The sequence below is a fragment of the Magnolia sinica genome, chromosome 9, assembly GCF_029962835.1.
Source record: "Magnolia sinica isolate HGM2019 chromosome 9, MsV1, whole genome shotgun sequence".
In the NCBI taxonomy this organism is placed as follows: Eukaryota; Viridiplantae; Streptophyta; class Magnoliopsida; order Magnoliales; family Magnoliaceae; genus Magnolia; species Magnolia sinica.
In genome coordinates this window covers 88,883,367-88,898,821 of record NC_080581.1, presented here as the reverse complement: position 1 = coordinate 88,898,821, position 15,455 = coordinate 88,883,367, and the positions used below count along the sequence as shown (strand labels likewise).

General features: G+C 39.3%; 1 protein-coding gene across 1 annotated transcript; it reads left to right on the top strand.

Moving 5' to 3' along the window:
• Positions 1-11,793: 11,793 nt before the first annotated feature.
• LOC131255346 (glycine-rich protein 2-like) lies at positions 11,794-12,297 on the top strand. Its single transcript, XM_058256044.1, has one exon. It carries the CDS (start codon positions 11,794-11,796, stop codon positions 12,295-12,297), a length of 504 nt encoding a protein of 167 aa, XP_058112027.1.
• Positions 12,298-15,455: the final 3,158 nt, after the last annotated feature.

Here is a 15,455-nt window from a genome sequence, read left to right as displayed (position 1 = left end):
TGTGATCATACTTATTCTCCTTGTCTAATTCTTATACCTAACCATCAAACCATGCACGACTCCCCTCTCCACCACATTATAGAACTGATATAAACCGTTAAAAAATAGGACCCATTTGTATATTTCAAGAGGCCCAGTTCTCCATTAGTCAGTAATGCTAATAGGAAATATCCTTGTTGTGCACCATGTTTGTACATGGTCGAGTTATCCAAGCCATTGGTTTGACTGTTCTCATCAAAGACGGACCATACCTGAAGAATATCTCAAATCCGACATCTCTAACTCCTCCAATCTTTGGCCTTTTATTCCATTCAGTTTGGATTAACCATGTAATTTCTGGCCAACAATTGAACGGTTAGATTTGTCCAATTGAAGAGATATTTGGTTAATGATCCATCTATGACATGGGCCAGTAGATCAATAGCTTGGATAGGCTAATCATGGGCCCCACACACAAGAAACTTGATCTGCGGTAGTTAAGTTCCCCGTAGTCAATAATAGTAGAGAGTGGATTGCATGTGCCCCTCAGTGCCCCAGGCCATGTGGGTCCTACAGAGATTCTGTGACAAATCCACTCCGTCCATCTGTTTTTAAAGACCACAATAGGATACAATTCTACTAATCAGGGAGATCCAATACTCAGGTGGACCACCACAAACGAAAGAGTTGCAACGGAAACATCCACTATTGAAACCTTCCTAGAGCTGAGCATGATATTTATATGACATCCAAACCGTTCATATGCGTATTACCAATCATATAAACTGTAGGAGCAAATATCATCCTGATACAAAACTTCTGTCACTCCTAGGTATTCAATCCCCAAAGTTTCATGTGTTGTGGCTAGCATGAGTTCCGGATATCCGTGATTTTTATATTTCTGTCCTATTGTGTTATTGAAAAACAGATGAATGGAGTGGATTTGTTACAGAAATCTATGCCGGCCCCACACAGCCCCTAGCATTCGGGGCACATGGAATCAGCTGCTCTCCTAACAGAAAACTCTGCTCTACCCTCTTCGTTGAATCTGATAAATATTAAACAAATGCATGCATTGGCTTATATTTCGTCGGATCCGATCATCATTTAGTTAGAGAATTGATCCAGTGCTCTAGCAGGACAATGAGTTATAGTGCTCTTAATTGCGTTGGGGGTCCATGGACGGTATAATCGATCAATCTGAACTGTCCACGAGGTCCAGAATACATTTTATTGGCTACCATGTAAAAATATCACATCAAAGCGACACTTACAACCATTCGATTAATAGCCCATGAAATAGATGGTCATGATAATCTTAAGAAAAATAGGCCCAATCAATAACTTATGCCGTATATGCGTTTATGTCGATCTTGGATTGATTATCGTCCTAAAGAATCAATTTCATCAGAAAATCCTAACCAATCCATTGATGGCTAGGAAAACGGATGGCTGTAGAAAGTAAGTCCAACTTCTCGATCTACCTGATAATCTAACGAGTGTAATTTTCACTTGGTAACCTTTGAAATATATGATGAACCTAATAGATGGTCCAGATCGATTGATTGAGCTATCCAAATGTTCTCATGAGAGCACTGGATCAATTCTCAACAACAATTGTCATTCTGAATTTGATCCGATTAAGGCCAAAATCAAATGTCGCCGTGTGATTTGTTTCTATCGACAAATGCTGCCCAGTGCACGAGCATGAAAATGGTTTACATTGTCGTGTCTACCGGACAGACGATCCAACGGTGGATTTTTAATGTGAAATGATGCCATTTGAATCTTATGCACATGTGTGGCTACCTTAATAGAACTTCTGTTTAACATAATCAAGAGATTATGGTGAGATTAGGATTCTGTTGTAGGGTAATATCATGTGCACACGTCATTTGATCGACATTGGTCATGTGGAGGTGTATGGGGCCCACTTGAGTGTCTGTATCGCATCGATTCTATCCATTAAAATTGCCCCACCATGAAAGTTAAGTGGACCCCACCATTAGGTGGACCACTGTGTAAACTTGGACGTCATTGGATGGTTGCCAGCGGTGGACCCCACCATTTTGTATGTTTTCTGTTTAGAACTGTGCATTACATCAGCTCCACTATGATGAACGGACACCCAAAAGGTGATAACATAATAGACAAAATACAAACATACAGAAAACTAAGTGGGGCCCACCATGATGTTTGTAAGATATCCACACCGCAGGTTTATCCACAGTAGGAAACTAAGTGGGGCCCACCATGATGTTTGTAAGATATCCACACCGTTCATCTGTTTTTCCAGCTCATGTTAGAATGTGAGACAAAAAATGAAGCAGATCCAAAACTCAAGTGGGCCACATGACTGAAAAAAGTGAGGATTTAATGCCCACCGTTGAAGCAGTCATAGAAGTTTTGTAACAGGCTAATATGTTCATGTTTGTGCTTTCAGTCAATCTAATGGGAATGACCTTATGAACAGTTTGGATGGCATATAAATCTCCATTGAAGGTTTCAATGGTAGGTATTTTCCTCTCCACCTTTTCATGTGGTATAGCCCCTTGAGTTTTAGATTGACTTATTTTTAGGCTAATGTCCAAACATGAGGTGGTTATTTCATTAACATTATGGTGGGCCCCACATAGGTTCCAGCTGCAAGAACTTTCCACAGAGCGACACGTCACATAAAAAACCATCAAATTCATATGATGATTGATTTGATGGTTGGATCACTTTGATTTTTTTTTTTTTCAACATCTAACTTTATGGTAACACAACCTTGATGTACGGATTAGATGTTACACACAACTTGTATACATCACTTGCGATTCTTATAGGATGATCTCATTGTCCAAGTGCATGTAGAGGTAGAGCTAGGCAGAATCCGACCCGATCCAGTGGATCCGACTTGATCCGAACCGAATCGAAGGCCTAGATCGGTCCAAATCGAGTAGGATCACTCAGATCTGATCGTATATCGGATCAAGTTTGGATCGTGGTCAATCCGGACTGATCCAATCTAAAATTCGAATGAACCCTAACCCCTCTTTCTTTGCCCGAAGGAGGCGCCGCACCCACCCATCTCTCCTCCTTTCTCTCCCTATTTCTCTCCCGATTTCCCTCCTCTCCTTCCTTCTCTCCTCCTTTCTCTCCTTCTTTCTCTCCCAGTTTCACACATCCCATTCTTTCTCTCCCTCTCTCTCCCTAGACTCAACTCGATCTGACTCGATTCGGTTTCTCAGAACGAGTCAGACTCGGTTCGAGTCAGGCCAGCAAAGATTCAGATTGGATCGAGTTCGGGTCAGGTTCTTGAAAAATGGGATTGAGTCGAGTCCGACTCGACTCGATGCCCACCTCTATGTAGAGGAACCGCCCAAAGTAGCCCATCCATACATGGGAAAGGGATTATTTGGATCAGATCCTAACTTCCACAACACAATGAATAATCCATATTTGACCTTTTATTCTGTTAAGGGCCCATTTTTAATCACCACCAATCAGGTTTTGTCCCCATATGATCTGAGCCGAATCCGTCTTCTTTTGGTTTGAGACAAAAACTACATTTTGAAGGATTAGATTTTCTTATTTTTGTCCAAATCATGATTATGACAAATAAGCAAGTTAGGATAAAGGCATGATACATCTGGCCCATCAAATCAAAGGTATGGATCATTGATCCATTGAATCATTTATAAAAATGGAGGGCCCAGGATACTCTACATATCACATAAAATATTCTAAGAATCAACGGTCCATTTTCCTTTTTTCTACTATGCGTGACACGAAGGTGCTCTCCATGATATGATAAAATACATAGAAAAGGTCAAGCGCAAGAACCCGTAACTCTAATTAAAGTAAATCACGTGTTTTGTCTTATCTCCTATTAAATCACACACGTGAGTGTGATAGTGAAGGGCTTCCATACACACGTGCCAAGATGTCACACGTGCAAGATTTGGGCCATTTATAAGGTGGGGAGCACAATGATCATGTCATATGGCCCGAAAATCCGTCTGTAGAATCATTAGGTGGGCTTCACTTATTACAAATGCCCATTGTTTTACCTTCAGTCTACCCTTGTGGCTGCTCTGATCTCTCACAAACATGCGAACTTATTACGTTTTCAAGAAAAACAAGGCCCCTTGTTCATTGACTTATGGGTCAAGGCCTCTCCTTCCATGTGAGATCTAAGGAAGCCTACTCAAAATGAGGATTATTATTATTATTATTATTATTATTATTATTAGTATTATTATTATTATTTATGGACGCATGAATCTACTATCAGTGGGGTAAAGGAATACTTTAACTTATATCATAAATGGTCCCAGTAAGAAAATACATTAATAGAGGTAAATATTTGACTATCTGCTTTAATACCATATTAAATAATTAATTTCTTTAAAAGCTTAGAACCGTTAGAATATAATGCATCAATGTATGTCAAGAGATTTTAACACTAACACCAAGCTTAGACCCAACATTGTTCGACCTAGGCTCATACTTGCTTAGGCCTTTTACAAGCCAAAATAGTTTAGTCCAAGCTTAGTTCAAAAAGTTTATTTTGGGCCAAGCAAAAGCCCAAGGGTTGGTTTGATTGGAAAGGAGAGAGAAATGAGTGAGAGGCATGAGTTAGAACAACAACATGAAGGGTAAATGAGGATTTGTACATATCATGTATATTTCAAAATTGCTCCTGTAAACGTCAATGGGTCAAGCTGGTTGGGACCAAGTCTAGGTTGATAGGCTGTTGTCATGGTCCCAACTTGGCCTAACACTTAAAGTTTTAGCCCATGCTCAACCCTCGAACCTGATACTCCAACCCAAGCTGGCTGAGCCTTAGGGCAGGCTAGGCTCGAAAGCCTTATGGGCCAGCTTAAACCATTTATAGCCCAGTATATAGGTAGAAATTGAGGGGATAATAAGATGCCCTAACCTTAGACTTAACTATAAGGAACGATTAGGCATTTGCACTTATCATATGAAGTTAAACTTGCCGGAGTGCGATAATATTATTTGTCTTTGCAAACGGATGGAGATTGTAATAGGTTGTTGTTGGTCCACTTATTATGAATTTGATATGAAAAAGTCATTTCCTTGAAAGGGTTGTAGTCTTATATAGAGGTCTTAAGCAATCAAATTGGATGGTGTAGATTGGAATTTTTTTTTTTGTAATTCTCAAGGAAGAATGGTATTTTAAATACTTTTTATTAACATGGAAATTTAAGTTATTCTCAAAATGAAATTATTTGAGTAGGCAGTCTATAAATGTAGGTGTTAGTGCTTGATTTCAGACACTTTTCAATCTCTCTTAGAATCCTATTCGAATCAAGAGATCTTGTAATGTCCATTTGTGATTGAGAATCAACATTTCTGAACAGTTTTTCTTTACCTCTGCGAAAAAATAAAAGAAGAAGGTTACTACTAAGGAGAATCAATATTCCGCGAAAAAATAAAAGAAGAAGATTACTACGGTTGAGAATCAATATTTCTCAGCAGTTTTCAGACTTGTTGATAAGGTTACATAAACCTGGATGAAGAGAAAAAACAAATATCTGCCTGATCCAAAACTTTTGTGGCCTATTATAAGTTTTTGATGGTCAATCACTACTGTTTCTCATGGTATGGTCCACCTGAGATTTGAATATGCTCATTTATGAGATCAATCCGTAAAATGATCTAAAAAATGGATGGACGGTGTGGATATAAAATATATGTATCAAGGTGGGCTACACCATCCCTACAAGGAAAAAGAGTAAATTGACGAACGGTAATTTGAAATTATTACATTCTAAGAATTTCTTTTAGGGTATTGGAAGTGACATCCAACCGGCAATGACACAACCATTTAAGGAAAAGAGAAAAATGATGAACGGTTGGAAATATTCCAATCTAAGATTTTTTTTTTTTTTTTTTTTTTTTTTTTTTTTTTAAGGGTATTCCCCTCACGGTTTAGATAATTGAAAAATAAACCAGCTGCTTTTAATCAGGGTTGTCAATGGGCAGGGCCTGTGTTAGGTCTAGGCCCGGATTTTGACTATTTTGGGCCGGGCCGGGCCATTGCCGATTATTAAAAAATTCTGATTTTTCAGGCCCGAGCCTGGCCCATTTGCACACCTACTTTTCAAATACAAAAGTGCATTAAATGAAACCACTTGTTTAGTGTCTTTAAATTCAGTCCATGTCTTTTTGTGTAATGGTGGCCCACTCTGTTGGGCCGGGCCATGATGGTTTATGGCCCGTCAAGGACGGGCCTTGACACTGGGCAAAGATTTCAACCACGAGCCCTGTGTTTGGGCCCATTTAAAGGCCCAAGCCCTATTCTACTTGGTCGTGCGGGCTGCCTGGCCCATGCCCTACTTAACTGAGACTCTGTGTCCTGTGGTCTTCTCTTTCTGTGTAGTGCTGGCAGTGGGCTGGGTTCGGTCTGGTTTTGTATTGGGCCTTATGGGTGGAAATGGGCTGGGTTGGTTTACAAGTTTGTATGGAGGCCCGCATGTTAAAATATGGGTCTGATTTGGAGGCCACAGTCCATCCATCCACGGAAGAGTAATTGAACGGTGATGATGTCGACCAGTCAAGAGCTGAATGGGACCACAATTTAGGGTGTTCACGAGGGTTACCTGCAATAGGGGAGTATGCTCAGGTTTTCATTGGGTACAAGTGGGGCCCAGGGTTTAATACTCGGATGATCCAGATCGTTGGTCTGGTAAATCACAACCCACGATGAATGTAAGCCGCTGCTTCATTTCTCTCTCTAGCCGTCTATTTGCAAACTACAAAATGAAAGCTTGTCCCTCCAGGAGATTTTCTGCATATGGTCCATCCAAGTTATGTCCCAACAGACAAATGGTCTAGATAACTCTAAAATGGGCCCCACTCGTTCACATAGGTTTGTTACTCTTTGGCCAATCTGGTCCACCTAAAATTCATCTACCCCAAGCCCAATCAAAATCCAAACCTGGTCCACACACTTCCAGAATTAGATAAATTAGAGAATTCTGACCTCAGATCATGGACATTTGTTGATGGAATTTTAACGGTTGAGATTTCACTTAAGCATCCATTTGATGGACGCCTATAATGCATTTAAGTTCATCAGTTGGTCTCTTGGGTCCCACCAGGTAGATGGTAAACGTGGTTTGTGTGTGGGGCCACTATGATGTGTGTATCTTTCATCAAATCCATTAATCAGGTGTGGCCCACCAAATTATAGGAAGATACAAAAATCATGTTGGTCCAAAACTAAAATGGCCACAACGCATGATATTTTTTCCATTGGTGTGGCCCACTTGAGTTTTTCAAAGGTCTGATATTTTGCATGTACATTAAAAACAAGGGTTATCACCTGATGAAAGAAGTGGATTTCAGATGTAAAAACAGAGAGGACTCCGGTCCTCCTTTAGTAACCCCACTGTCCACAGGATCCTAGCCTTTTATTTTTTCTGGGAGTCCCAATGTCACAAATGGATGCTTAGGATCATCCAATTCCGTGTGTTTTAAAACTATGAGCCATCCACAATAAATGTCACTCAATGGGCGGTCAATAGCCACTGTTTCCTTTAGTGTGGGCCACCTGAGATTTGGATCTACTCCAGTTTTGTGCACATCCCTAAAATGAGCTGGAAAACAAAAATAGATGGCATGATATATAATACATACATTAAGGTGGGCTAACGGTTGGGGCGGCACCTAATCTTCCCCCTATTAGCCATCAAACAGTCAATTCCTTCCTATTGTAGAGGCTTTGACTTGGGAGTGGATTAGGTGCAGCGGTACCTATCATAATACGTACTATGGGGACTTACCATGGGATCCACCTTGATGTATGTATTCTATATGTGTTGTGACTTTGGAGGTGGATTTGCACATTAGTTCCTTTGGGGTGGAGTGGTAGATTGATCACAAATCATGGCCCCTGGAGGCCCACCAACCGGCTATTTTGATTTGTTAAAAGAAATTGTTTTAAATCGGTTATTCTTAACGGTGTGGTTGTAATAGGTTGGTTTTGAAATTTAATGGCTGGATCTCTTTTAGAAATGTACTCGAGGTTCTTTTAGCTGTTTAGGTGAAGATGTATTGATAATTTTCCCGTTCAATAATCATATATGGTGTTTTATTGAGGTGGGAGTAGATAATGTAGTGTATGTGCGTGATTACACAATCTCTTTAAGTTTTGGAAATAGTTGTGTTTGCAGGATTCCTCTCTAGGGAGCTATAGACTTGAGAAATCAATCCAGATATGTTCTAATGGAAGATGTAAATTGTTGGATTTGTGGGAGTCAATTGGTAGATTGTGGAGTTGGTTAATTATCGTTTGATTTTAGGGCAGGTCATCCAATAGATATGATGCAAAATTCGATGGACGGAGAATCTTATGATTTAGGCCCCAAAGTTGATAATGTACTACTCAATTTGACTAAGCATTGTTTGAAGTTTCATAGTGATCGAGTCTCAACAAATAAGTTTTTTGAAGTTCGATGCCGGATATGTAGATATACGCCATAGAAAAATTTAAAACGGTTTAATAATATATTTCTATCCATTAGAATTTAATTTCAATGCTTACTTGTTCATATATATATATATATATATATATATATATATATATATATATATATATATATATATATATATATATATATATATATCATGATCATAATTCCATGTTTAGAATCAACAATTAGGTAGCTTTAATTGTCTATAAGGAGTTTTCTCGATGGTTGGATTGATGTATGATTGGGTATATGGCTTGATCTTAAAGGTCATGGGTTGAATGATCATTAGTGATGTAAGCTTTCGTTGAGAAATCAAGAATTAATCAAAAGGTAGATTGTCCTCAAACTTTACAGGTCTATTATAGGTTGTCATAACTCAGGATCAGATGGTTACAATGATCAGATTAATGGTGGTTGAATAGATGATCTTGCAAGTACAAGAAAGATGTACACATGAATACTTGAATGGATGTAAGCATATATACTCACTACCATATCTATTAATCTATAGTATTTGTAGGGTTCTTCATAGATTGTTCCTACACATATATATTGAATTTAAGTTTCCATAATATCACCTTGAGGTATTACCGTTTACCCCCTTGAAATAATTGTCCTCAAAGTTCCAATACTTTTATCATGTATACATACGAGTGATGATATTTTAATTTATGGTGTATAAGTTTTCATTGTGTTTCTCGTGAGGTAGACTTGTGTGTACAGGTGTGTATAGTTCGCTACATGAACTTGGTTGCTATATGGTCCACTTGAACTTTGGATCTACCTAATTTTTGGTCTTAATGCTCTAAAGCGATTGCGCAAAATGAATTTATAGTGTGGATATAGCATATATACCATACCGGGTACACAAAACTTTACCACGTTAACTTAGACAGACCTCATAACCGTGTTGTTCGGTGAGCAATCCAAGTCCACTACCTTTGGGGAGTGAATTAGGTGCAATGTAGGTTAGATTGTAATGGGTTTTTATCCTTACCATGGGGCTAACCTTAATGCATGTGTTGTATATCTATGTGGTTCATAAATTTTTCTAGGTCAATTTAGGACCTGGTCCTAAAAATAATGTAGATGCAAATCTTGTGTAGTACCACACCATAAGAAACAATGGTAATTGACCATTAAAAACTCCTGTAAGGTAAGAAAAGTTGAGATCAAGTTGATATTTCTCTTTATCCTTCATCCAAAGTTTGTGTAACCTTATCAAAATGTTGGATGGGAAGTAAACATCATGGTAGGCTTTGGGAAGTTTTTAATCGTAGGCGTTTAATGGCCATTGTTTCTTGTTGTGTGGTCCACTTGAGATTTGGATGTATTACATTTTTAGAAAAAATGCATTAAAATGACTTGTAAAAACTGATGAATGGCATGGATATATAGCACAAACAGGTGGGCCCCACAGTTATGGAAACATCCATTATGGTGCTACTTGAGTGACACTTAATCCACTCGATCCCAATTAGTCTCCGAACATCACACTTTTCTTAGAACTAACATGTGGTGTGCGGATGCCCACCCTTATTTTTTGAAGGGCCTCACCGTGAGGTCTACGTCAGATCTACTCCAACCATTGATGTCTAGTCCAATGTTAGGCTATACCCATGGAAACAGTTGAGAGAGATGTCTACCCTGGATTTTTATAAGGCCTACTGTGGTGATAATGTAAAATCCACTCCACCCATTAGATGTTACACCAAAAAATCAAGCCGAGACCCAAAAAGGAGGCCCAACATAATTTAAGTGGGCCACACCGAGAAACAATTTGGAGGGCAAGCTTTTTATATACACTATTTTCAATCGCGTCGTTCACTTGAATCACGAATGGAGTTGATTTTTAGGCCCTGGGTCTATCATGTGGTGACTCACTTGATGGTTGGATGGATTTTACATTAATGTCAAGGTAGGGCCCACCTAAGCTGATAGTTACTTTTCCTCATTGAAATAACTGTTATTGAGAACATGTAAGGGGCAAATGGATTGTAACTTACTTTATTTAAGCTACTTATGCCAAAAGAAGCTTATCTTGGATTTTACTTATTGATAAGTATGTTTAATAAACAACATAATTATCAACAGAAAGGTGGAAAAGCAATATTTGGTTTTCAACATCATAAGTATATATCCCTCGAGTTTGTTTGGTTCCCTCACATCTACATTCCATCATATGGGGCCAACCTTTGATGTAGATTGTTCATTGCGTAGGATCCACCTTTGATGTGGGTCTTCTGTCATGTGGGGCCCACATTGGATGTGGGCCAACCTTTAATGTGCACCATCCATTATGTAGGACCCATATTTGATTTTAGTCATCCATCATGTGGAACCTCCATCAATTTTATTGTTCATCATGTGGGGCCCACTTTAATATCCACCACCCATCATGTGAAGTCTACCTTTGATGTGGATCATCCATCATTTGGGGCCTACCATGATTAATTGCCTATCATGTGGAGCCCACTTTTGATGTGGATTGTCCATCATGTGGGCTCCGCCTTCAATGTGGGTTGCCCATCATACGGGGCTCGCCTTGGATGTGGGCCATTCATCATTAAGTCTGACAATTTATGTGGCCAATCCATCATGTGGGGCCACCGCGATGTGGGCCATCTATCCATCATGTGGGCCCCACCTTCGATGCGGAAATTCCATCACGTGGGGCCTCATTTGATATGGACTATGAGAAGAAGAGGTAGAAAATAGAAAAGTGAAAAGCTAACTAGCTTAAAAGAATTATATGTAAAAAAAAAAAAAAAAACCACAATTTTAGAGAAATAAGTAGCTTTAAGCTGGTGAAACACTTTGGCATTTATATTTAGTAAATTAAGTAAAAAAAAAGTAACTTAATAACTTAAAATAAGTTCAAAAGTAACTTATTTGGTGATTAATTTCTTCTTCAATGAGGCAACTTAGTTGGACTCACAAGTGTCCTTATGTCTCAACCGTGGAACTCACGTTTCAACACTGAGGTCATGGGTTAAAGTACTCCTGTAAAACCAAAAAAAAGGTTGAGTCATGGAGCATCTCAACGTAATTTAGATTAAGAATCTTTATTTTTGGCAAGATTTTCTTACTAATATTAAGAGAAAAGCCCCAAATTTTGAAAATCACCCACGAAATTTCTAGGATGAGAAATTGCCGAGAACAAGATTTATCACCGCGGGCTCAAACACGTGGCAAGAAAGAAGGGGTCGCGCGGGAAAGTTCATTCACAGTATGAGAATACGAAGGCTTTAATCTCTCTCACTACATGTATATATATATCAATGGTCTTATGTAGAACGACATAAGCTAAAAGGATATATTGACGATGGCAAGGTTTTTGGATGGTTTGGCAGGAGGTGATGGCAGCGACGGCGTCTTCCATATTTCTGGTGTCTTATTGTTGTTATGCATGGTGGTTGTGTCACTCTCCATCATTTTTATGATTATCTTTGCATGTGGAGATGACCCAGATTACCGCCGAAAGGGTTGCTCAGAATCTTTTGGTGGTGGAGGCAGTGGTTATAATGGTAGAGGTGGTGATTGTGGTGGTGGCCCGCGAAAGGGTTACTCAGATGTTTTTGGTGGTGGAGTCAGCGGTTATAGTGGTGGAGGTGGTGATTATGGTGGTAGAGGTGGTGGCCCGCAAAAGGGTTGCTCAGATTTTTATGGTGGTGGAGGCAGCGGTTATAGCGGTGGAGGTAGTGATTGTGGTGGTGGAGGTGGTAGCTACAACTGCAGTGGCCATCACGACCACCACCACCACCACCATCACCACCACCACAGTGGTGGAGGTGGTGGCTGCGGCGGCAGAGGTGGGTGGGGCTGTTAAAACTATCGCATTTCAATTTAGTGTTCATGCATGTAATGTTACGTGTTAGGCTGATGTGTAATAGGCTTTATTTCTTTTATATGTATTGACATCTCCCTCTATCAAAGTGGGACATGTGGGGTTTTGAATATTGAAGCATCATCTCAAGCTTATATGCATAGTCTGATATGTACCAGTAATTCATCCAAGAATGATGTACATATAAGTGCATATCAGCCCTAAAAGCTTCGATATAATGCAATAAAAGGCAACAAGAACTTGTATTATTGATTAATGAATCCATTGTCATCATCTAAGCCTATTCAGACTGCTGATCTGATGTGCCCATTGTGGGTGAATAAGTTAGAGACAATGATGTATAGACGCCCATGTTTTGGATGAATTCCATTAAAAAAAACTTCCTTTAAACTCTTTTACGATCTCACTTGAGATTTCTAAATATTGTACAAAACCATTCATTTTAATTTTGACCTAGGGTTGCCATTTGGTTCCGTATGTTATATTTTAAATAGCAATTATGTCATCTTTAACCATTTTTTCCTTGCGCAAGGGTGATGGTATCTACTCTGACGGTTGACTATGCTGTGGGCTTCATAATGATACATTTGTTTGATATATGTTGTACATTCTTAGTTGATCATTATTTCAAGGCACCAGACCAAAAGATGAGAAAATATCCAATTTTTAGGTGTACTCTACAAGAATTAAAAGTGGCAATTAAATTCTATTATTAAAAAATGCTAGAGCCCACTGTAATTTTTTTTTTTGACCTAAATTAAGGGGCCACTATAAGACCATTTTGCCATCCAATGTGCTTGGGCCTAAGAAGTTATCAAGAGTAGGCATTTAATCCCTTCCATTTCCTATGGTATGGTCCACTTGAGATTTGGATTTGCCTCATGTTTAGCCCCATTCCTTAAAATTACCTTGCAGAATGGATGCATAGTGTGGATATACCACATACATCATGATGGATCCACAACTTTTGAAACCCCAAAGGGGGCAGAACTGGGCGCCAATTTCTTGAGAAAAACCTTCTTGTGCCGGAAAGCTAGGTTGGGTCCATCTTGATCTTTGTAAGAAATCCACTTTGTTCATCTGTTTTGTGAATTCATTTTAGGGCATTTGACAAAAAAAGTGCCTAATCCAAGACTTAAGTGGGCCACACAACAGGACATATTGGGTATTGACGGACCGCTATTGAAATATTTGTATAACCATAAAAGTTTTGTATCATAATAATTTTTTCTTGTGTGTGTGTGTGTGTATTTTTAGTTCATCCCAACGGGAATGACCTTAGAAATGGTTTAGATGGCATATAAACATTAAGATGGGCCCTAGTAAGGTTTCAACAATATGCATTTCTTTTCCCAGTTTTCCCTCTCATGTGGCTCCCTTGAATATTAGATCCGGCTCATTTTTAGTCACATGTTCTAAAATTAGCTGACAAAACATATGAACAAGGTGGATTACTCACGGACATCATGGTGGGCCCAACTAACTTCCCTGCGAAAGGCTTTGGCAGGAAATCGCATATTGCCCGCTAACATTGCAGAAAGCCACGTAGCTACTAGACAGTGCTCCTTGGTTTCCACCATGATATATGTGTTAAATCCATCACGTTCATCTATTTTTTGAGATCATTTTAGTGTATGAGCACAAATATATATAAGATAGATCCAAATCTCAAGTGGGCCACACAACAAGAAAACATTGGTGATGAAATGGCCACCATTAAAAGCTTCCTAGAGCCCACTGTAATGTTTATTTTCCATCCAACCCATTGATTAGGTCAGAAAGACCTGGATGAAGGGAAAGCATAAATATCAGATTCAACCAAAACTTTTGTGCCCCAGGAAGTTTTAAATGGTGGGCATTCAATCACCACTGTTTCCTGTGGTTTGGTCCACATGAGATTTGGATCTGCCTCATTTTTGGGCTTGTTCTGATATGAAAAAAAAATGGATGGATGACTTGGATAAAATATATACATCATGGTGGGGCCCACAGAGCACTGTCCAATAGCTACTTGCTACCTAGAGTGTCGGTGGGCAGTCGACTTTCACCAGGGGGTGTCATTATCCCCACTTTCATAAGAAAGAGTGAGAGGGAGGGAGCCTTCGGACAAGGGCGAAATCATAGGAGGGAGAGAAAAGGAAAGGGAGATAGGGTGGCGAGCTAGCTTAGTGCGTTGTGGCATTAGGGTGTGAGATAGGGAGCACTAGACGTGCTTTTTGGATTTTTTTTCTAAGTGTAAAAATGTCTTTTGAGATGTATAGTATCCCTGCTTAAATGGTGTAAGACAGTAGGCATTTTTTTGCTGACAACAGAAACCTTACATGAAATTTAGAAAAGAATTAACAAGTACACTTATTTTTAGAATTCAACCAAAATATAAGTGGTGAAATTCCACTAGCGTGAGTGTGACGGGTGTGTGTGTGTGTGTAAAAAAAAAAAAAAAGGCTGTCCATATGGCATTTTCTTTGATAGTTATTCACATGCTTAGGCAGTATTGCATGTGTAGCATCACCAAATAGCATGCACACCAATAAACATGTGTGCTAAGTGAGAGCCATTGTGACAAAGGGATGCCCCAGAGATCAGGCCTAGCGAATTTTTAATTAGGCTGACTATATGGACAACTACTAAAAATGCTCAAATTCACATAATATCCCACATAATTGTTGAACCTATTTGGTTTTTGGGTCATTTAAATTTGATGGTAGGGGAATTTTGCTCAGCAGGTTAAATAACCCACGGTGACTTGTAATGGAGTAGGCAGCTTTGATAACAGGCCAAAAATTGGATGGCTACCATTTGGGGGGATATAGTTTGCATGGTAATCTTATTAGGTGATGGATTTGATTTGGGCATGTGCTGCTGTTAGATAAGGCAATGTAAAGTATATACGAAAGTCTTTAGGTCAACTACCTACTCCACCAAGAGTCATTTCCGGCAGTTGCTTGTGGCCCAATCAAATCTTGCCTCCCTCTGGATATTGTGATAGCAGATTCACTGACAATCCAAGTGCCAATCTTCCCACCATGCTTATGTATAATAATGCAGATTGCCACCACTAACCTCATTAGGGATTGGTGGTATTTGATAATTGTCAATCAAGTACAGTCAGGTCACCTGGTGGTGGCAGCAGGGTCACC